At 42.1% G+C, this 23,036-nt stretch overlaps 5 protein-coding genes across 5 annotated transcripts; 3 read left to right on the plus strand and 2 right to left on the minus strand.

The window, feature by feature from the left end:
- Window positions 1-1,012: 1,012 nt before the first annotated feature.
- Window positions 1,013-2,335, plus strand: MELLADRAFT_111868 (uncharacterized protein; the record flags this gene model as incomplete). Its single annotated transcript, XM_007416220.1, has 4 exons — window positions 1,013-1,079; window positions 1,287-1,379; window positions 1,901-1,982; window positions 2,248-2,335. The coding sequence occupies 4 exons, from the start codon at window positions 1,013-1,015 to the stop codon at window positions 2,333-2,335; spliced, it is 330 nt and encodes a 109-aa protein (XP_007416282.1).
- Window positions 2,336-5,492: 3,157 nt separating this feature from the next.
- MELLADRAFT_57602 (uncharacterized protein) lies at window positions 5,493-6,229 on the minus strand (the record flags this gene model as incomplete). The annotated part of the gene is made up of 2 exons (XM_007416232.1): window positions 5,493-5,996; window positions 6,057-6,229. The coding sequence occupies 2 exons, from the start codon at window positions 6,198-6,200 to the stop codon at window positions 5,934-5,936; spliced, it is 207 nt and encodes a 68-aa protein (XP_007416294.1).
- A 2,951-nt stretch (window positions 6,230-9,180) lies between these two features.
- On the plus strand, window positions 9,181-9,987 carry MELLADRAFT_39722 (uncharacterized protein; the record flags this gene model as incomplete). Its single annotated transcript, XM_007416221.1, has 1 exon — window positions 9,181-9,987. A coding segment is annotated over one exon (807 nt), but the record flags the coding sequence as incomplete, so codon positions are not given.
- Window positions 9,988-14,772: 4,785 nt separating this feature from the next.
- MELLADRAFT_67836 (uncharacterized protein) lies at window positions 14,773-15,455 on the plus strand (the record flags this gene model as incomplete). Its single annotated transcript, XM_007416222.1, has 3 exons — window positions 14,773-14,839; window positions 14,906-15,028; window positions 15,154-15,455. The coding sequence occupies 3 exons, from the start codon at window positions 14,773-14,775 to the stop codon at window positions 15,453-15,455; spliced, it is 492 nt and encodes a 163-aa protein (XP_007416284.1).
- A 5,215-nt stretch (window positions 15,456-20,670) lies between these two features.
- On the minus strand, window positions 20,671-22,800 carry MELLADRAFT_45441 (uncharacterized protein; the record flags this gene model as incomplete). The annotated part of the gene is made up of 8 exons (XM_007416231.1): window positions 20,671-20,815; window positions 20,880-21,191; window positions 21,268-21,500; window positions 21,563-21,864; window positions 21,930-21,981; window positions 22,046-22,430; window positions 22,515-22,568; window positions 22,638-22,800. The coding sequence occupies 8 exons, from the start codon at window positions 22,674-22,676 to the stop codon at window positions 20,789-20,791; spliced, it is 1,404 nt and encodes a 467-aa protein (XP_007416293.1).
- Window positions 22,801-23,036: the final 236 nt, after the last annotated feature.

Raw genomic sequence — 23,036 nt, forward strand, 5'->3', positions numbered from 1 at the left:
CCTCGTAAATGGTTGATATAGGCTCAAACACTGAGAACAAATCAGTTATCGGAGATGGGCATGGTAGATGAAGAGGAGTGTGAGGATTATCTTACATGCGTTCATATGGCCAGTCACTGACTCCTGTGAGTTGGTGACGTTGAGGTTACTTAATCCAGACATTTCTGAAGTAACGCAAAATGAAGAGAAATGAAGTTACTGCTGAACAAGGAAAAAGCGAAGCAGAGGGATGACTGACTATTGCTATATTGATGACTAAATCGAACAAGCTGCATACAAAATAAGCGAGCGAAAAGGTAAGGAATTGGCTTATAACCCAAAGAAACAAGAGAGATATATTGGGATAATATAACTGACTATAGACGAGTTGAACTTGAGTGGAAATTGATTTGGAAAAGATGATATTTAGCAAGTGAACCGAAAGACAGGCTTGACTAGTGGATTGCTTGAGGTGGGAGGTTGGTAAGTTCATCAGTCTGTTCTTATAGCAACCAAAGACCAAAGAGATGACAAATTTTTGAGCTTACTTGGAAATCTGCTACGAGAGACTGGAAAATCTACAACAATCGAATGGCAAAATCCGCAGAAACGAAGGGCAAAACGCCAGAGTTTGTCAGAAGAACACAAACGTGAGTCGGTTGTGATCAAACAGGCCAAGAAGCTCCAAAACGAGCTTGAAGTCTCAATGTTGATTAAGATAGAGTTGTTGGTTTTCGAGATAGATTGATATCTTGAACTCAGGTCAGGTGGTCTTGATGGCAAAATTCAAGATTGAAAAAGCCTTGGGAGTCTTAGGAGCCAATGAAAAACACGACGAGCGTCTTGATTCCTGGCAGATTGGTTTGAAAAGTTGGGATGAATCAGGCGCAACCTCAAGAACGTGGTCGAAGTCTCCAATTTGAACAAGATAAAGTTGATGGATTTCGAGATAGATTGTGATCCAGAAGTGAGGTGAGGTGGCCTTGAAGGAAAATGTCCAGATTCGAACAGCGTTTGGAGATTTGGGAGCCAAATGAAAGTCGTATTCAAGGGTGACAAGGGTCCAGCTGGATTCCTTGGAGATTGGGTTGAAAAGTGTCGTGCGTAAGGGGCGGATAGCGATTACAATTTGGGATATGAGAATCCAATGAAGGCTGATATTGAGAGAGTTGAAACCGAAAGTTGGTAATAAGGTTGAGCGATTTGAAAGATGATGTGAAAAGAGATCAAACAATTGAACAACTCAGATCCATGACGGACTGGTCCCTAAAGCGAGGTGGTGTGAAATGGACATGCGTGCTATGTAGGTGGAGGTCATGATGTCGTGGGGCATGGAATCAAAGGAGAGGATGTTTGGCCAGGTTCAGCCCAAGGCTGTCAAACGCCATTGAGAAAATACGGTTGAAAATGAGTTTTGGACTTTGGAATTAAATCCCGTTGTAACACATTTACATGTGTTTCTACCGTTATTTCTTTTAACAGCTGTATCTCTCAATCCGTATTGTGCTCAGTATCTTCTTCCTCTTTACTTGGTTGTTTTAAATTTGTATGGTACTTCATCTTATTGTTCTCTTCTCTTTTCACTGCTCCTGCTAATATTTTGTTTCTAGGCTTCAAGTCGGTTTTCCAAATCTAATGTCTACTTCCAACTGTTGGTCGGTCACTCAATTACTTTATCGCTAGTGTCTTCCAAACGTTTCCGTGAGTCTTTTCTTCATTTACTAGTCTCATCCAGATCAATCAATCAATCCTCAAGCAACTCTTTACTTTGTTATCCTATCTTTTATTGGTCAGTTCATCATTTCCTATTCTTATCTCTCGTCCTATCTTAAACTAACAACAATACTCTTTTCTCTTCACTTGTTTTGGCTCGATCGATCATCTTCTTACTTCTTTTCTCATCATCAACTCCTTACTTTAGTTTTCACCTCGTTTGATCAATTCAGAAGGCTTTTAACCATTCCTCCTCTATTATCTCAGCAAGTTCTTCTTTTGATCTACTAGTAAGTTTTAAATGTCCTTCTTTCTTTCTTTCAATCTCATAACTTTAACTAATCTGTATTATCTTTTCTTGATCTTCTTTATTTCTTTGTTGCATCCACTTTTCTTTTAGATTGATCGCTATATAAGTTGATCCCCCTTCCTTTCTCTCTACTCTCTTCTCCTATTTCTCATTCTCCTTCCTACTACACCTATGAACCCTTTTGTTAAATCTAAACTCCCTTCTTATTATTTTTTTTTTTTGATTTTTTGTGATTTTCATTATAGCTTCTCTCTTTTAATTTGTAAACTAAAAATCCCTATGCCTCTTTATTTTATTCTCAATAATGTACCTTTGAGATTGAAATCAAATTGAAAGAAAATAAAAAAACTTGTCATTAACTAAAGATAAAGATGGCTTCACTCGGGAGAAAAAAGTGAGATGGTTGAGGTATAAACATCTCACCACAACAGGTGAGCCATTGGACCAGACTGCTTGCCTGTTCATGCGGTGAAATGATTTATATGGTCACGGTGTAAGCCTCTTTGGACCAGAAGACTTGTATGGTCATGGTATGAGACTTTATGAGTCTTCTCGCCTCATCATGGTATGAGACTTCTTGCACCATGACCATATGAGTCTTCTCACCTGATGAACAGGCGAGCAGTCTCATCCAATGGCTCACCTGTCCATTATATGAGGATTCTCACCTGACGAACAAGTGAGAATCTTCATATAATGGATGGGTGAGTCATCACCTTGTGGACACATGATCACATCAGGTGTTGGCCACCCTGAGTTTCACCTGAAATCAAATCAGTGTGGCCTCAGGTGGAGAGCCCGGGATTTTTTGGCAGAGGACCATTTCACCTGATGCTCACCTGCCAGCCGCCCTGTGGTGTATGTGTCGATTATCGCTCACTAAATAAAGTAACACGTAAAAATGCTTACCCATTACCGCGAATTGACGACGCGTATCAATTTCTATCGGGCGCGAAGTACTTCACCACGATTGATCTAAAATCCGGTTTCTGGCAAGTACCCATGGCACCGCAGGATAAAGAAAAAACAGCATTTACATGTCGACAGGGACACTTTCAATGGTCAGTAATGCCCTTTGGACTTTGCAACGCTCCGGCAACGTTCCAGGAAATGATGAATGACATCCTCCGTGATGTCATTGACAAGTTCGCACTGGTATACTTAGATGATGTTATTATCTTTTCTAGGACACCCGAGGAACACTTGGAACATGTTAAACGTGTATTCAAAATACTAAAATCAAACAGGTTAGTAGTCTCGCCAAAAAAATGTCAATGGGGCAGAAACTCATTACTGTTTTTGGGACATATTGTGGACGGCAGTGGGATCAAGACTAACCCAGAAAAAATCAACAAAATCATTGAATGGCCACAACCTGATAACATCTCCAAGGTGAGAGGATTCCTAAACCTCTGCACCTATTACAAAAGGTTTATTAAAGGCTTTTCCTCAATTGCTTCCCCAATTTATAAGCTCACCGAGGGATCTCCGAAGCCGGGGTCTTCGATTCATTGGGGGGAAGAACAACAATTGGCCTTTAATACACTAAAAGAAGCACTGTCAAGATCAGTACCCCTCCAACATCCAACACCATTCCGCCCATTTGTATTGGACACCGACACGTCAGGAACAAACATCGGCGCGGTGTTACAGCAAGATGAACAGACAGAAGTTCCTAAAACTGGAAGTTTTGATTACGCTCTGTATCAAAAGAATCTTAAAAATAACAACCTACGTCCAATAGCCTTTGAATCAAGAAAACTATCTAAAACGGAACAGAATTACTCGGCCCAAGAGCGAGAACTGCTCGCTATTGTACACGGACTAAAACATTTTCGCGGATACATAGAAGGTTCCCCAGTCTTAGTCAGAACCGACCACGAATCCCTCAAACACTTCAAGACTCAGAAGTTTATAAACCGAAGACTAGCTCGTTTCGTAGACGAGATAGAATTCTTTGATACTCACATAATATACCGACCCGGTAAAGAACAACTTGCGGCAGACTCCTTGTCACGAAAACCCAACACCGAATTCGACCTCGACCCACCAGAAGTGGCACAGCCACTTTTTAACATGGACGGACAAAAAGATCCCTATAAAGTCCTAGTCAAATACAAATTAAAACTCCTGGCCGGAGTCGACCCAGCCACAATTGGAAACGGATTGTTTCAAATGATCCAGAATGAAATGGTCTTATATGAGGACAAAAATTTAAGCACAATCCCTCGAATTGTGGCAACTAATGAAGGCAGAGCTGAATCTCTAGCTTTCCAGATTCACGAAGACCTGGGTCACCGGAACGTCGAAGACGTCATCACCGCTGTCAAGAAACGGTACTGGTTCCCATGCTTAAGCCAGACCGTCAGGAACTCGGTGTCGCTCTGTGCAGCATGCCAAGTACATGCCACACCAACAAAACAACAAACCCTACCTATCCAGATGATCACTAGAGGTAAGCCTTTCAGAAAATGGGGCCTAGACTTCGTGGGACCACTCGTGAAAACTACTAATAATCACCAACATCTTGTAACAGCCATCGATTATGGAACTGGATGGGCGTACGCGAAGCCACTCAAAAGGACTTCCGCCACAGCCGCGATCGACCTTCTAAAAGAAATCACATTAAACCACGGTTTACCCGTTGAAATCACTAATGACAACGGCTTGGAATTCATTTCACGCGAATTCCGGGAATATGTACAAGAGATGGGCATCCTACATATAACTACAACCGCGTATCACCCTCAAGCTAACGGCCTAGTAGAGCGTTTTCACGGGACACTCCTGAACGCCTTACGGAAGATGTGTAGCCCCTACAATCAAGTTCGCTGGGACGAATACTTAAACTCATGCTTATTTGCACACCGAGCATCATACTCTCACTCAATGAAAGCCTCACCTTACTTTATGGCTTATGGAAGTGAGGCCCGCCTACCATCCGAAAAAGTAAGTGTTAACTTCAATAACTCTATCGAAAACTTGGAATTAATCCATAAACAACGCAACCTAGACATCAGGAAGCACGCCAGCAGACGGGACAAGCTTATCGAAGATCTTAATTCAAGAGCACGAGAACAAAATACTAGAACTGAAGAGACCTACACGGAAAGAAGTCTTAAGACAGGAGATCTCGTCCTACGGAGCTTCGAAGGACGACCATCAAAGTTGCATCCAAAATGGGATGGCCCTTTTGCTGTTAGAGAATGTTACCCCAACGGTACGTATTCCTTAATGACTGCGAATGGCCATATCTTGAATGCTAAAGTAAACGGAGCTCGTTTAAAACTTTATAAAGGAAGATCCGCGGAATTCTTCTATGACTCTCGGGAACTCCACAAACGTGACAAACGCGCAAGAAGAATTAGCGCAACCCGCTGTTGATATAGAACGAGAAGAGTTGTTAGCGAGAAGAGAAGAATACCTCGTAGATCTGGCAATAAAACTACATAACGAGTTATACGCAGATGAAGCAAACAGAAATCTCAGAGACTTCTCCGCCAGAGCTTTGGGCGCTCTCTCTTACTACTTGCACGGCGCGTCGGAGGTATTAAACGACGAAATACAACACAATGAAAACCGTGCTGAAAACTAGGAAGTTTCCATACTTAAAAAGGGGGTGATGTGATACCCTGAATCCCATTGTTCTCTTTGTTACCTGTTTCTTTCCTCACCGCTTTCTCAAGAATGCTTTTCCTTTTACTTTGTGTGCTTTTTAAATGTACTCTCATTTCTCTTATCGACAAATCCCCCGGATTCGTCTACCAATGTTGTCAACCGGATCCAAGTACCAACGGATCCGGCCATCCTAGCTTTATCTCGATGTCTCTGACATCACCGCGTTGTATCTTCCCACCTATTTCCTTATTTGTACTTTGCAGAGATGGATGTCTATATAAAGACATCCATCCCTCGCTTGTGGAATGAAACCTCAAGCAGCTTCTCCTACAGTTTCATCGCACCGATCCTTGTTAGGAATAACAGTTTCAAAATCCTACGATTGATTAATCATATGTGAGATTATGAACATGTTTGAATCGAACTAAAAGCTTACCTGGGTGTTTTTTTGGCGAAGTCGATCAGCAATCTGCTGACGTCTGTCTCGCCAGTCTTGCATTTGGACTTCATCGAGATCTTGCGGAGCTGGATTGAGCATGATTTTGTCGTCTAACGCTTGACGAGCATCTGCGGCAGCCATTGCAGCAATCTTGACCTTTGCTGCAGAGGCCTCGGCAAGCCTCATGTTGGCAGCGGCGATGTCGGCACCCGCATTGTTGGCACGCTTCTTCGAGTCAGCTGCTTTGGATTCTTTGGCAGACTTGCGGCCAATCGGTCTTTTTGGCTCCATCGGTTCTGAAGATTCACCTTCTGCTTGAGAGGTTGAAGAAGGAGCACCATCGACCAAAATGGCTGGTGGGTTGGAAGAAGCCATCGACGGTTTGGTGGTAGTCTTGGTGAATTTTTTGACGCTGACTTCTTTCTTGTTCTTTTCAAGCTGATTACGATTAGTGCACCACTTTGGAAACTGGCGAAGGATAGCCCAGGAATGTTCGAGGGTGAAGCGCTTTTCCTCGTTGGTGGCAGCGTAAATCTGGTGAGCAATCTCGAGCTAGCCAAACAAAAATGCGAAAATTAAGAAAAAGAAATCACCAACTCAAAGCCAAAAAGTTAGACTTACCACATCAAGATGTCCACGCCCGGTGTAGTGAGATGAAGTTGCTTGGTCATACGCCGCACAGAACTTGGTAACATCGTGTTGAATTGTTCCCCAACGACGTTCGCAAGCTGAAGCATTACGAATCGTTTTTAGACCCGTAGCTTCTCTCACTTCTTCCACAAAGTTGTCGAAAATACGGCCCCAGTACGTGGTTCGCTTTTGTGAATCGCCTTGGTCAGGATCGAGTGAAGTGAGTCCCCATGCCTTGCAAAGCCAGATGTCCTTGTTTGAACTCCAATTCTTGCCCTTGTTTGTAGCTTTTGCACGCGGTGCTTCCGTGTTTGGAACTTTTGCAGTAAGCTGGCCGGCTGAAGGCTCTGATTCGTACTGGCCAAGGTCAAAAGAATCAAAGGGGAATATGACAGAGTCGCTGGAGGGGTCCATTGGTGCGTATGTTGAATGTGATGAAGAAATAATTAAAAATGAAAAAATCTGATATCTTGAGAACAATGAAAACGGATGATTTCTAACAGATACAAAAATCGAGTAAAATCGTCTGAGGAAAGTATGAAGGTCGGTTGATTGCATGGTTTTCATACCCATCACCAGAAATGACACTAGACACACGAAAGAAAGATTCCGTTAATATTTTCAATGATGAGAAAAGAAAAAAGAGTCTCCATAGCTTACTTTTGATGTCAATGGACCATTCGAGACAGGATTGATTGAGTGTTGTACGTAAAATCCAAGATGTTGACTTCAAGTGCAGGGTTGAAACGATGGGTCTCGCTATAGCGCTATGCCAATACTGGAGGTGCACGTGATGTCGAGAGTCTCTATCGTGCCCCTATATTTGGAGACTCTTGACCGAAATTTGGAGACTCTCGACGTCCCACCTCGCATTTTGCGAGGTCCGCTGCGCCGGTTTTTGGCGTTTTCATGGCCTGTATTGTCGAGAGCCCGCATTTTACGAGCACCGTTGTGGATGCTCTCATCAGACTACCACCATAGTCCAACAATATCTTACAAAGATAACATCAATGATACGTTATATTGATCAAAAAAAAAAAGAGGAAAATAAATTAACAAAAGGGAAAGATAAGAAAGCTTGACATCTAATGGCATCGACATCCTTTGCTCCGACTAAATGGCCGAATTCTTCGAGGTGTATTAGTCCTTACAATTTTAACTTGTTTAGTTAGTGTTTCATGCAATAAATGCCACAATGCACTTTAAAAAAAAAAAAAAAAAAAACCCGGTCATCAACACATCACACTCGCCGTGATCTCATCAACATATCGAACACCCTCACTCTCGATCAAAAGCCGTTCATTACAGCAGCAAGGTTGTTTATCACTGACTGGTTGCAGTGCTCTAATCACCTTGTGGCCATTTGAGAATTACAACTGGTGTGTAACCTCATTGGCTTGCTTGAACTGGGCTACAATCGGTTTTTGAAATACACACTCAGTCGTCGTTTTGGATATTTTCACACTCATCTTACACTCGCTCTATCACACTCTTTTACTACTCTGATCCTATCACTGGTCTGTCTACTTTTCTCTTTTCTTATCAAACCTTCATACTTGATTCTCAACTTGGATCTTCTAATTCGATCTCACTGACTTTTAATCTGACTATCAATTGTTTTTAATGGTAATCATCTCTAGCTGGATATCACCTTATCCAGTCCTTCGTTTCTTTCGATCACTCCATTATACGTTTCATCACTCTACTCAGACTACCTCTGACTCGTCTCAGCTTAAACCAGCCACTCTAAACTCATCTTCATCAAATTTATCAAATCAAGAATCGATCATTAATCAAACTTCAAATGATATTTGTAATATTGATAAATCTAAAATACCACGGTAAGTCAACATTATCACTTATTTTGTATATTCTTACTGATCTGACTTGATTCTTTGAAACTATAGACCCTATAAATGTCCAATATATGATCGAGCATTTTATCGATTAGAACATCAAACTCGTCATATTCGAACTCGTACTGGAGAAAAACCACATCATTGTACTCATTTAGGTTGCGATAAGAGATTCTCTAGATCTGATGAACTCGTCATGCTAGGATTCATACTCATCCAACTCCACGTAAAACGAATAAATCAATTCAACAACAACAACGTCATCATCAACAATCATTAACATTAACCTTACTAGTACCACCTTATCAGTCACATCAGTAGCAACAACAACAGCTTGAAGTTGATCAACATCATTCATTGGTTTGTCTTTCTTTTGTGATGTTCATTTTGATTGATTAACTAATTTGGTTCTCTCCTTTAGCTTGAATCAGATCTTCCGAGATCATCCTCATTGAATCTGAATATGAACTCTCAAGTACGTTTGAATTTTCCCATTATGAACACTTATTAGCAAGAGTTCATGGCTTCAAAACCCAAAATTTATCCTAATACATTCCATCATCTGATTTAAGTCTTTATTGAGCGTTTCCTAGACAAAACTCGGCATATCGAAGTACAACACTTAGGGGAGCGCTGGAAATGTGATCCATCTTTTCGAACATGATTGCTCGCTTCAACGTCGTCACCAAAAGGTCGTCGAGCTTGCTCCTGCTTCGGAGTTGACCGACGAAGTGCGCTCGAAGATCTTGGAGGATGCGAAGAAGTCAGCATCAGCTGTAAATTACTGTAACGCGGGGACTGCCGCGTTCCTTGTTGATCAACAGGGTCGTCACCATTTCATCGAGATTAAACCTCGTATTCAAGTGGAGCATACTATCACCGAAGAAATCACTGGAATCGATATTGTCGCAGCTCAAATCCAAATTTCAGCTGGTGCTACCCTTGCGGATTTAGGTCTCACTCAAGATGTGATTACAAAGCGTGGATATGCTATTCAGTGCCGTGTGACCACTGAAGACCCAGCGGCAGGTTTCCAACCAGACACCAGCAAGATCGAAGTCTACCACTCAACCGGAGGTAACGGTGTCGGACTGGATGCTTCCTCCGGGTTCGCGTTACCTATCCACGTTCACTCTCACGATACTGCCGGGATCTCCCTCGCGAAGATGCTGCAATGCGCTCGATCAGGTGCCGATGTCGTTGATTGTGCAATCGACAGCATGTCTGGAATGACCTCCCAATGTGCTATGGGCGCTTTGTGCGCTGGGCTTGAGCAAAACGGTCTCGGGACTGGAATCCGCTACGACAACGTCCAAGTTTTGAATGTATGTGTTCCAAGTTTACAATTCAAATTTTTGAACCTGTTTACTGATAAAAGCGGACCTGTCTCCACAGCTCTACTGGTCTCAATGCCAAATGCTTTACAGCTGTTTCGATGCTGACGTAAAAGCCAGTGACTCGAGTGTTTACAAGTTGAGTATTTGAGCTGGGTAAAGCTGATCTTATGAGAAACTTACAATGCTTCCTCTAGATTGTAGGAATGAGATGCCCGGTGGGCAATACACTAACCTCATGTTCCAAAGCCAACAACTTGGTCTTGGTACACAATGGGCTGCGGTGAAGAAAGCTTATGTACGCGGTTTCCTGCTATCACGTGATTGCTTCGCTGACTTGGCTATCTCACTTCCGGTTGCTCATAGATTGAAGCCAATCAACTATGTGGTGATATTGTAAAGGTAACCCCTTCATCAAAAGTTGTGGGAGACTTTGCTCAGTTCTTGGTGTCCAACAAGCTCTCTAAGGCTGATGTCAAAGCCCGAGCCGATAAACTTGACTTCTCTAACTCGGTGGTTGAATTCTTCCAAGGATTCCCGGTCAACCTGTGGGTGGATTCCCAGAGCCGCTATGTAGTCAAATCATTCGTGATAAACCTAGAATTGAGGGTCGTCCGGGTATCAGTATGGCACCATATAATTTTGATAAGACCAGGAAGGATCTTCGAGAGAAATTTGGAAAGAGTATCACCTCAACGGTTCGTTGTCTTTTTCAGACTTGATAATGAATTACATTTCCTGCAAACGCTGATTGACTTTTTGACGCCTTTTATAGGACGTTCTCTCTTATTGCATGTACCCCACAGTGTATGAAGCACAGCTAATGCTTCATACTGTTCTGAACTTCAATACCTTGCTTCACCTGTGACTACCCATGTTCAAAGTGCCAAATCTCATAACCAATCCGTGAATTCACTGAAGAAGAACAAATTGGAGATCAGCAAGATGACGATGGATTTTGAAATGGGCTTCATGATCCGTCTGTAGATGAAGACACTGGTTCACCTCATGTTTAAGATGATTTTCTGTTTTTTTTCAATTTTTGTGTTTTTTTGTTTTTTTTCTCAATTTATTTGTGAGGCTTTTTTCTTAGTGTAATTACTCTTTCCTTTCTCATTTGTATTGTTTCCAGTCTTCCTGCAATATACTATATGTAGCAAGAATGCTATAGATGTGAGATGCCTGAGCCACAACAATAAATGACCCATCACCTGTTCATTGGGCAAGACAGCCCAGCTATCCATTGGGTGAGAAGGCTCACCTGTTCATTAGATGATGGCTCACCTGGTCATCAGGTGATGGGACACCTGGTCATGGTGTGATCCATCTCACCCAATGAACAGGTGTCCCATCAGGTGAGATGACTCACACCATGACCAGGTGAGGCTTCTCACCTAATGACCAGGTGAGCCATCACCTTGTGATCACATGGCCATGTTGGGTGATGGTCACACTGGCTTTCATGTGTAGCCGGTAGATGTGGCATAGTGTGAAGAGCCTAGGTTTTATTGGCAGAGGCCAATTTCACCTGATCTTCACGTGCCGGCCGCCCCATGGTGTACCTATTACATTGTAAAAATTTCAGGAAAAAACAAAAAAGATTGAAAATTGAAATAAACAAGCAAAAAGTGAAAATAAACCCATCATCAGCAAAAGCAATATTAGAAGAGCCACAAGTGATTTACACTACTGGCAAGATCTATATATATTATAAAATCACAAAGCAAGACAGCTGTTTCCAGTTCCTGCTGGATCCCACACTGCTTCATTTACCCACGCTGTGGTGGCCCCAGAGACTCATGGCTCTATTCCACCTCAGAACCCTTCATAATTAAGGCCGTCCCTATCAACATCAGACTACACCAGGCCTCCGAAGACAGCACCATAAGAGTCCCTCATACCCCCCAAGTGCTACAAGCACTCAGCCATCTTGTCACAATGCAGGACCCTTTGTGACCAACTCAGCAACATCCACTACCCCAGCACCACACACCATCATTTGTGTCAGTATGGGTGACCTGCTTTAACAACCAAAATAAAATCAAGACTACAACCAAAAAGATCAGAAGAATCAGAAGAAAAAATCAAGGAATTGATTTGAAAAGCTATAAATTACAACCTGTACACTATTCAAAATTACGATTTCAGGAAGCAAAGTGTCTGATCTCATCAGAGAATCATCAAAAGAAATTGGGACCATAGAATGGTGATAGTTGAGTTTCTTCAACCAAAAAAATCCAATTTGTTTTTGCTTAACATTGGTTTGTTGTTTTATTTTTAGGTTTGATTTCAACTGCTCATGGTTTCTTGTTTGGTTTCATTTGTTAGAGCATCCCCAACGCGCCGCCGGAAACGTAACCTTTACATAGGGTTTACCTAACGTTTCTGACAGAAACGTAATGTCAAATTTACGTTTGCAAGGATTTTCCGAAAATCAGCCTCCAGCGCGACTAAAAAGTCCCACAGTTGGCCATGGGTGTGACTTCGATTATTCCGCCAGCTGGAATACGTACGGCTTGTTCAAATTGTTTCTAGCTGAGCCGAAAACCTCGGAAAACGTGTTTTCTCACATTTTGGACACCTTGAGACAAGCAAACTCGCCTATTTGGTCTCATTGTGTCATATCTTGATACCTTGAAGCTCGTATTACCACATCCTCGATCAGATCAAGCGGCCAATCCATGCGTTTGATCTGATCATGTCCTATCACCAGCGATGTTTCATCAAAGCCCTCCTCTTTTGAAGGCAGTATGTGTAGATAGCCATGTCTGTGCAGCGAAACAATGAAGTACTAGGTAGATATCAGTAATATGTATATGTCCGTGCAGTAATATAATAAAAGAGCAACTTTGACAAAGCCTAAGTCAATATTACCCTCCATCTGATATCCATTTATCACTGTTTGTATCTATCTAGTTCAAGTCCTATATCTTCATCGTGCAAATATCTGTTTGTGCCAATATTATTTAGTTTCAACTCCATAGTCATCATGAGTTCTTCGTTCTCCCGTGCTAGTACCGGTATGAGCAACTTGTCTATTGAGGGTGTTACCAGACATTGTGAGTGTGGCAACGGACGATTCAACATTGGTACATATTCTCTGATTGCTAATACTTTGTTTTATACTTTGTTTTAAAGGAAGCCGAGTGCCTTCCAGCATAGGTCCTCCGTTACAAAGTTTCACCTCCGGCACACAACCTCCTATGTATAACAACGGCCGCGAGGGCTCTCTTGACGCCCATTCCCAGTACAGCAAAAATCAATACCGTTCCCGCCGAGATTCTGTTGAAACTGGCCCACAGTTCCGTTACAATTACAATTTCATTCCACCTTGAAACAATCACGATCATTTTCGAGCTCATTCTCCAGATGAAGATTGGCCACCTAGCTCTCAGGTACCGCCTTCTCCTGCGTTGTCTAGTTCAACTCAACCACCTAGCTCTCAGGTACCACCTTCTTCCGCGTTGTCTAGTTCAACTCAAACAACGATGACTCAATCTGAAAACCATCAAAACACTCAGTCATCTGTCAAATTGCGACCCTCCGGCCGTGGGTCTAATTTTGATGAGCAATCTCTCAACCAGCTCTGTACCTCTTGGCTTCATGTATCTCAAGATTCGGTGACCGGCAACGATCAAAAGTCCGCTGTATTTTGGGGTAAAATAGCAGATGACTTCAATCTCCGTATGGACCAAAAATCCCAACGAACTTGGAAATCACTCAGTGCCCGATGGTCATCTCTTAACGCTTCAATGTCTAAATTCGCCGCTTGTTTTTCTCAAATTGTTATGTTGAATGAAAGTGGAAAGTCGCAAGCTGATCAGATCATGGATGCGCTTACTATGTATCAAGCCGACACTAAATCCGCTTTCAAGGATATTTCAAGCTACAACATTGTTAAAGATACTCCTAAATGGCAGCAGAACCCAGCTTATGTCGAACATTGCGGAAAATGGAATGGTTCTCATGATTCAAGCAGTCTCAACCTGGGTAGTGACCTCGAATCCTTGCCTAAAATGGACAGACCTATGGGTTCAAAGCAGGCTAAGCGAGGCCGATCGAATCTGACTGAGGAGCTGATTCCGCAAATGCTAGAGAATCAATCTCAAATGTTACAGACCCAGAACTCAGTTGCGGAGTCTAACCGCGAGTTAGCAAAGCAAGGTAAAGCTGCTCAGGAGTCACTCCAAAGCATGGTAGACTGGACCATCCTGACTACCAATATGTCTACACTTGATGATGTTGCTCGTGCTGAGATTGAAGCACGCAGAAGCGAAGTGATTCGCCGTTTGCGCGCTCGAAGGGAAGCTGAATAGTGATTTATTCTATTTCTTTTGGTTATTATATTTTTCTTCTAACTTTCATCTCGTTCATTATAAGTTTCTTCTACCTTTGATATCAATCTTTATATTTCGTGTGTTTATTTAGCAACAACCTATATGTCATCTCCTTTATCTTGTGTATATTGCATGTTTGCTCTACTCTATGTTTTTCCTTGCATGACTCTACGAAACCCAATTGGAACTTATTTGTATTACTTCAGTACTTTCATTAACCCATTTGTCCGCCTCCCTTGGAATTTCATTCTACTACACTCTTTTGGTTCATATTTTTCGTGGATTTTAACATATCCAGTGTGGTCTGCGGAATTGCCGAACTCGTAGCCACACACCGATCTGCCATTGTTACAGTTGCTACCAGATTGAATGTGACCTTTTCAGAGATATAAAAGGTTCGCGCTGAACGTCTCCACCCCAAGATCATCAACTGCACACTGTTCATAGCTGTAAATAAAATCACCACTCTATCGCAATATTCATTCATCTATTAAATTTTTCGGTGTCTTATATCTTCAAACATCTGCTTTATTAACTTTAACTATATCAAACTACTATGTCTGCTTGCGCTTGTGATGATGTCCGTCTGTGGGGCGTTAGAACCGCTTTGGAAGTGAAAGGAGGTTAGTTTCTTACCTGAACTCTGTTACTGGAATATTGATCATATATAACACCTTTTTCCCTTGCAGAGTGTTGGATCTGCAAGGACTACGTACCTCTCCTTAGCCCAAGGCAAATTCGATACTCGCTTCGTCAAGATCGTCTGTCCAACGCTTCCAATGGAAGCCGTTCCAGTGTATCTAATGGATCTGGTAAGTCTTCATTTCATTGTGCGGTTTAGCACTTGTTAATGTTAATCATTGATTATCCGGCCTTATGAAGTGAACCACATCAAGGTTGCACCAAAAGTCAAGTCCACAAACGATGGAAACATCAGACAACGTCATCGAGATAGTTTACCAGCTTGATTACAAACGGGTGAAAGCTCAGCGTAACATTAAAGTGCTTATAGAGAATAAGCTCCGCGACGACAGAGCTTCCATCCGTGATGCCCTTTACCTTATTTATACTTACAACGGACCTTTCCTCCAAAAGGTTGGTGACAAAGGTAAAGCCGCCGATTTTTTGCGTCGAGAGGGTTTGGGTGCGATGTTTGTGAAGATGGAAGATCAAGAAGTCAAGTGGGAGTGGCTTCAAAATCGGGTCAATGATGGTGAAGATGAGATTCACCATGTATAAGCCACGCTTCTCACGCACTTACGACTGTGATGAGACTGTTTCCTTCCTCTATGTTGAATCTTTCTCTTTTATCTCTCTCTCTTTTTTCCTCACCTCAGATCGATTGATCAATATGTACAAATCATAATGGCCATTTTGTTATCTTACATTGTAATGAGTGAATGAGGAAATATGAAAGAACTTAGTGACTATGAACAAAAGCGACTTGGACAAACACAAAAACAAGAAAGGTGTAACTATCAAAATTTATACTTGACCTAAAACTGAATAAGTGAATGAGTGTAGATGAAAATAAACTATAAGCAAAAGTAAAAACACAAGATACATAATTGCATCTAAACATCATCACCCCCATCCGTATTCCATATATGGTCAATCAAATCGTCACGAAGTGCAAGATGTGCATCAGCCTCACGATATGCGCTTCTTCCCTGCAAGAACCGTGCGGTTAAACCAGGTGGCCTTGCCAAGCGTGGTGGGGGAACCAGCTCTTCAGCTTCGAGAAACTCGAATCCTGCACCTCCCTGCGCCTCGATCACCATGTTATGCAATATAATACATGTGTTCATGATCGAAGCAAGAGATGAAGGTTGCCACATCCTGGCAGCTCCCTTGATAACATGAAATCGAGCTTGTAGAACTCCAAACGCTCGTTCAACATCTTTCCGAGTAGACTCTTGGTATTTAGCAAATAACTACAAATAATAACAATCAAATTGAGACGTTAGGTGAAAAGGGTATGTAAAACAAGTAGATTATTAACATAAACAACAAACCCGAAGTTTGGGTGTCAAAGGTGCACTATACGTCTTAACCAAAGTGGACCAGTTCGGGTAGATGCCGTCTGCGAGGTAATAACCAGCATGATAGTTATGAGCGTTGACGACGAAATCACAAGGAGGAGCTTCGCCACGAGACAGTTGGTTGAAAAGAGTAGATCGCTCTAGTACATTGATGTCATTCATAGCTCCAGGCATACCAAAAAAAGAATGCCATATCCACAGATCCCGAGTGGCCACTGCTTCAAGAACAAGGGTTGGCTTTCCTTTTCGACCAGAGAAGTGACCTTGAAGTGCTTTAGGGCAATTCTTCCACTGCCAGTGCATGCAGTCAAGGGAACCTAGTATCCCAGGGAAGCCATGTTCGGCGTTTTCGGCTATAATACGCTGAACATCTTGGGCGTTAGGTCGGCGTTGATACTGAGGTCCAAAGTGTTGGATTACTCCGCTGCAAAACCGGAGGAGGCATTCGATGGCTGTGGATTCACCAATTCGCAAATACTCGTCGTTTTGGTCAGCTGTAGTTCCATAAGCAAGTTGTTGGATTGCAGCGGTGCACTTCTGATGAGGTGATAGACCTGGATGACCTTTAGTTTTGGTCGAAAAATCCTTAGTTAATATATTATGTTCAACATCGAATAAGAATCAAAGTGAAGGTAATATAAAACGCTTACCCAAAGCATCACTCCGTTGGGTGAAGTAAACGTCATCACCGCCAAGCGCCGTCATGATACAGAGGAACATGTCGCGTGGCATGCGGAAACAACGTCGAAATAGAGCCTTGCCGTACACAGGTTCTGCGGCAAAGTAGTCTTTCATGAGTCTAGCGTGACCAGCAGGGGCATCGCGCTGAAGGTTAGGTGAGCGACCAGGTTGGGAACCGCCCCTTGATTGAGGTTCCTCCAACGTCAGAAGGATTGGAAGCAGATCCAGGTTGACAGTCGAGAGCGAAGAAACCACTTGAGACCGTATAGCAGCTCCAACCTGATATTGAGCCAAGAATTCTACAAGGTTATGGTTCATTGTGTAAATTTATCTCGGTAGCGAAATGGACAAGTTGATATAATGATTTGTTTCAAGGACGTGGTATGAAGGTAATAGATTGACAATGTGTAGTAAGAAGAAAGGTAAAAATTGAAAGGTTTAAACAGGCACAGTAGGTTATAAACGAGGTCAGATAAAAGGTAGAGAACAAGGACAAAGAAGTACAAACAACTATGAATGACTTATATATCAGGAAGCGCCAGAGGGATGCATTCCATAAATCATAATGTACCAAACCACGGCATTACAAATATGATTAACCTCGCCAATACGCAATTACTTACACAAGACCGCCATATTACCGCTTTACTTAATGGCTTTGTAACGAATATACCTTGTTTGGGCACAGTTAGGACTCATGCAACAGAGGAAAAGCATGGCTTTATCTTCATGGTGGAAGGATTGGGTGATCAATAATGATCGACCTGACGAATTACGTCTCAGATAGTTACAATCCGGCGTTTCGGACGTATTAGGCAGGGGTAGAAACCCAAAGGTCATATTCAGCTCGCGCGGTGCTGCCGACTGAAGCTGAAGCTGAAATACAGGTGTCCAACTGTCATTTGTGACACCTGTACCAGGTTTTCAGTTCCCGGCGCGTTGGGGATGCTCTTATACAAGGTTTTATGTGGATTACAATTTGAAGTACTTGAACCAAATTTTATGATTCCAAATCAAGGTTGTATAAGTAAGTGAACAAAATGCATCACTAAAGGGTTTTTTTGAATTCAATTCATATTTATGACCTAATATAGTGATTGGAGTGCTTTGGTCTGCATAATTGAACTGAAATCAAATTCATGATCAATCACAAATTAAATTGAGCCATGTCAAAAATATAATCAAATTGCAAAATCTTTAAAGCTTCTTCAATTTACAACCAAAGTAAGGAAGCAATATCCTTTTTTCACTTTTTTCAATCAAATCAATAAACAACACATCCTGTTGGGATGAAAGATTGATAATTGTTAATTTACACTGCACAATAAGTAATATGTTCTGTGCAGAAAAGAGAAATAGAGGCAAATTTTCATGTAGAAAGCTCTCAACAAGACAAAAAATGGTAAAAATATAAAAAGAGGTTGATCATATTTCTAATTGCTTCTTTCTGCTCCTGTTTTTTTTATCATTTTCGTTAAAATACCCCTTTTGTGTACTAATGAAACAATGGTGTTGACTCCGGATTGTGACCTGTAACTTATAAATCCCAGGCCTAGGTCAGCTCAGAGATTTGAAACTGGTCCAAAACCCTATGATCTGGTGGTTTTGAGCAAGATTTGAGTTTCTGACGTGCCCCGCCATTGTTCTTACAGGTCACACTCTGAGGCCTGAAAACATGTTTCATTAGTACAAAAAAGAGTTGTGTCACTGAAAATATGAAAAAATGACAAGGAGCACAAATGATCAAGTAAAAAGCCAAGGCACCTTTCTGCTCATTTTTACCATTTTTTTGTGCTGGTGAGATTTTTCTACAGGAACACATACCTGTACTTTTCTTTTCTGGACAGAAAATATTAATTTTGAGTCAGTTTTAAGCTCCTTGTTAGTCAAATCAGAAATTTTTGTTTGGGTGTTTTGTTTAGACTCATGATATGTCTTTTAAATGATAGAATTATTTCCATAAGGCAAGCACTTCATATTCAGGTAAAAACACCAAAAATCATGAATATTTGAAAACACCCAAATGGATCTTCTAAGCAATACCTATTTTTTGTTTTGTGGTATGGAGACCTTGAGTTAATGAAATCATTTTACTGGATCCAAATGAAATTCATACTAATATAATTAAGCCATACAATCTGTCCATGATCATTTTTGATCATTGAGAAGTAACAAATCCAATTTTAAATCCAATTTTAAATCCAATTTTAAATCCAATTTTCAATGTGAATCATCAAGTCAAATTCTAACTTTGTTTGTAGAGCCAACTATATTTGAAGAAGATTATTCAAGATGATTGATTACTATTATAGTTGAGTCAAACCGTAAAGCAAGATATTTTCATTTTGTGGTGACATTGATCATACTACCAAAAAATTAAGTTAAAAAAAACAACTTTTAAAAAACAGTTCAGAAAAACAAGAACAAAACACAAATGGTGTTTGACAGTTTATAATTGAGTAAATAAATGTATACATAACTTGAACAGGTTTTCTTAAATGAAGGTCATTTCTTGATTGAGTAAATCACAAAACCTTTCTGGACCACCTTGAATGTTTTGATGGATCAAATTGAGTTGAGGTACATTTGACAAGTCATAATTCAAAGAATTGATTAATCCATCAATTTCACTATTTTTTTATAAATCATTAACAACAATTCCATTTTGCAGCTGTTCCTTGATTGGTTCCCTGGGCATGCTATTCAGAGGTTCAGCTTATGGACTGTTGTGGTATCCACCTGGCAGAAGGTGGTTTGTGGTAGGTCATTTGCCTTATTCTCTGTTTCAAATGATGAGTATGATGTTCTTTGATCAGGCTATCACATGCAGGTCAAACACTTCCACTTCCCAAAATCGTTTTTTGCATTTTCAAGTGCTGCATGATGCCAAAGTACTCTGGATGATGGCTCTCATGTGGCTCCAATTCCAGTGCATACAACCCAATTTGTATAGAGAAATTATGCAGCATCCTGACTTTGTAGTGTGCATTTAAGAGTGGCTTCAACCATGGATGTGTGATTGTTTGTCTTCCTCAACCTTTTTCTCTCTTTGCTTCCCCAATAACATCTTGAGCCCCTTTGGACAATCTGAAGCCAGCAAGACAACCATCACAATGAGGCAACCAGGCCATATATTATATACTCAAAGCATCAACACCCTCACAATCGCGCAACCCAGTGAAGTATCATATAATGTATGGGTGATGGTCAACCAAAACTTACACAATAAGCTGTCCTCATGCCCTCGGTCTTCGGATCTACCTAGGTTATGTGTGCCAAGTATGTAAGAGAATAGACAAGATGTTGAAACGCTGAACCACGTCTGGTTCAGCTTCAGAGCACTGTGACAAGAGCCAAACATCAAGTCTCCTGAAGGGTTTGTGGTTCAACTGTCTTTACCCCATACATTAATACATGAGACTATAGAGAAATAACTCGGTGGTTGTTTGTTTGGCAACATCTAGTTATGTCAAGTTTTGAGATTGATCCGAAAGAAATTCAGGGTCACGCATAACTTTTGTTCACTTGAAATAGACGCTAGCAGCAGTACAAAAGGGATCAATCATTGAATGCCAGATCCTTCTATCTTGAGAGCAGTCTTGCTGTGTAGTTTAGGCCCAATGCAAATGTAACCAATGGTCAACTTGCGCTGCTTTGAATAAGTATGGCGGTGCAGTGAGAGCAGTTCAGATGAAAATTGCCTCCGAGGGAGGGCTCATGTCCGCAATCATCATCATCATGGACATTTAAAAATCTATGCATTTCTATAAACACGAGGAAAATTGGAGGCCACGAGTAGCGATTTTGAAAGGGGGCGCGTGAGGCATCTCCTGGCGGATCACGCGGTATCTACGCTCCAACAATCTTGGCAATAGCCTGGAAAAAAGTGGTCAGTTAACCTCACGAAGAAAAAGAGGCAGAAACTATTCAGACGACGTACTTCCATACTGAGCGATTTGGGACGTTCGATGGGCAAGTTGTGTACTCTATCCCAGACCAGCTGGCTCAAAGCGCCCATGGCTCTTGAGCAACCGAACAGGACAGTGTAGTACTCGAACTCGGTCATACCATAGTGGTACAAAAGGCATCCAGAGGCTGCATCGACATTTGGAAACGGGTTCTTAGTCTTACCGTGCTCAGTTAAGACACCGGGAGCAACTTGGAAAAGGCTGTCGACAATCTTGAACACAGGGTCTGCTGCGACTTCGGGTCGCTTGTTGCCAAATTCTCGCAAGGCTTCGAAACGGGGATCCTGTTTGAGTTTGGGAGAATCACACGAAATCAGATGAGTGGCTCAAATGTAACAATGAAACAATGAAAGATCATACAGGTTTCCTCAAAACGGCATGCCCATAGCCGGGCACAACTCGGCCGGACTTCAGCACTTTCCAAACATGTTCCTTGACTTGCTCAGGACCAGCATTTGAGCCAATCGCAGCTTTCATCTCGAGAACAAATCTAAGGGCTTCTTGATTGGCAAGCCCGTGGAGAGGACCAGCAAGACCAGCGAGCGCGGCCGAATAAGAAAGGTATGGATCGGATAAAGCAGAGCCGACGAGATCTGGGTAACTTTGTGTTAGCTAATAGAAAGATGCGATAACATGTTTAAGGATGGAAGCTAACGGGTGGTATGAGCTGAGACGTTTCCTCCTTCGTGATCGGTGTGTAAGGCATTGTATAATCGCACAGCTTCGATGAATCCTTGAGAGTCACCAAAACCAATCTGCTGGGCGTAGTTCCAAGAAAGGTCCTTGCTCTTGTTGATAGCAGGTATTTTGGAAGAGTCCTTGTATTTAGAGGTGTAGATGCGAGCGGCGATTGGGTAAACCATTGCTGCCAGGTCGAGCGAGTCTTCAAGAGTCGTCTTCCAGTAATCAGCCTTCTTAATACCAGATGAGTAAGCCGCGGCAAATTTCGAGTTGTGGCTACAGACAGTTTATGTGATAAGTAACGATTGATAACATTAACTGCACCTGTTCAATATACTCACTTGAGTGCGGCGGTAGCCATGACAAATTGTGTCATAGGGTGGAGCGTCTTGGCTATTCAATACGTTGTCACATCAGCTGGGGAGATCGTGGCTGAGAGCAGAGTGACCAGACATACGGAAAGAGTCGATCAATTTCTCAATGAACTTGGGCACTTTCGTACTTCGTTCGGCCAAATCAGCTTGGAAGGCTTCAACTTGCTTTTCGCTAGGAACTTTTCCAGTTAGGAGATACCAGAACATGCTTTCTGGGAGCATTTCTGAGCCATCCTTCGCACTCGGAAGGACTTGCTGACATTCCGGGATTGTTCGTCCCCAAAAACGAATTCCTTCTTCGGAATCGAGCACAGAGGGATCCCAAAGCATACTCTTAAGACCTCTCATCCCACCAAATACGTGTGAAACTTGGACATCGCCCAGTTTCTTATCGCCGTGTTCCGACTTGAGTTTCTTAGCTAATTCCAAGCGCTCGGGAATGATCTCGGCCAATTCATCGTGAATAGACTGTGGATTTGAGACTTAGTCAGCAAATCGGGTACCACAAGGCTTTTGATATGGAGTGAGAGAGAAGTTGACGGTGGAAAGTACCTTGGTAGAAAGGAAACGAGGAGCGAGTGTCTGGCCTGCTACCTGGCGGAGGGACTGGAGAAGGAGAAAAGTTCTTATCATGAGCAATCAGTGTCATATGGTAGTCTCAGCAACACGACGTACACAGGGATGGAGTAAATTGCGTCGCAGGAGGGAAGCCATTGGATATCTGGAAGTTCAGCAAAAGGTAGAAAAAGTTGTGCTTGAAAAGTGATGAAGTTCTGAGAGATTGAGAATGATAAGTCGGTGGTGTGACTTGAATAACGATGATCGGGTTATAGGGGGTATCACTCAACTTGAAAACTGACGGCCGAAGTCGATATAAAGTGTGTTTAAACTTACCCCAACCAAATCCGATTTTTGCCGAACTGTATACTCGCCAATACATTTTGCACATACGCAGCTCTTAACCAGCCTCAAACAGCCAGTCACGTGATCAGCGTCACACCTGTGGCTGGAGCAGCGAGCCGGCCCCGGGAAATTGCCCGCCCTGAAGAGACCCGGCTGTAATCTAAAGTGACC

The sequence above is a fragment of the Melampsora larici-populina genome (genome assembly GCF_000204055.1).
Source record: "Melampsora larici-populina 98AG31 unplaced genomic scaffold MELLAscaffold_58, whole genome shotgun sequence".
NCBI classification, from domain to species: domain Eukaryota; kingdom Fungi; phylum Basidiomycota; class Pucciniomycetes; order Pucciniales; family Melampsoraceae; genus Melampsora; species Melampsora laricis-populina.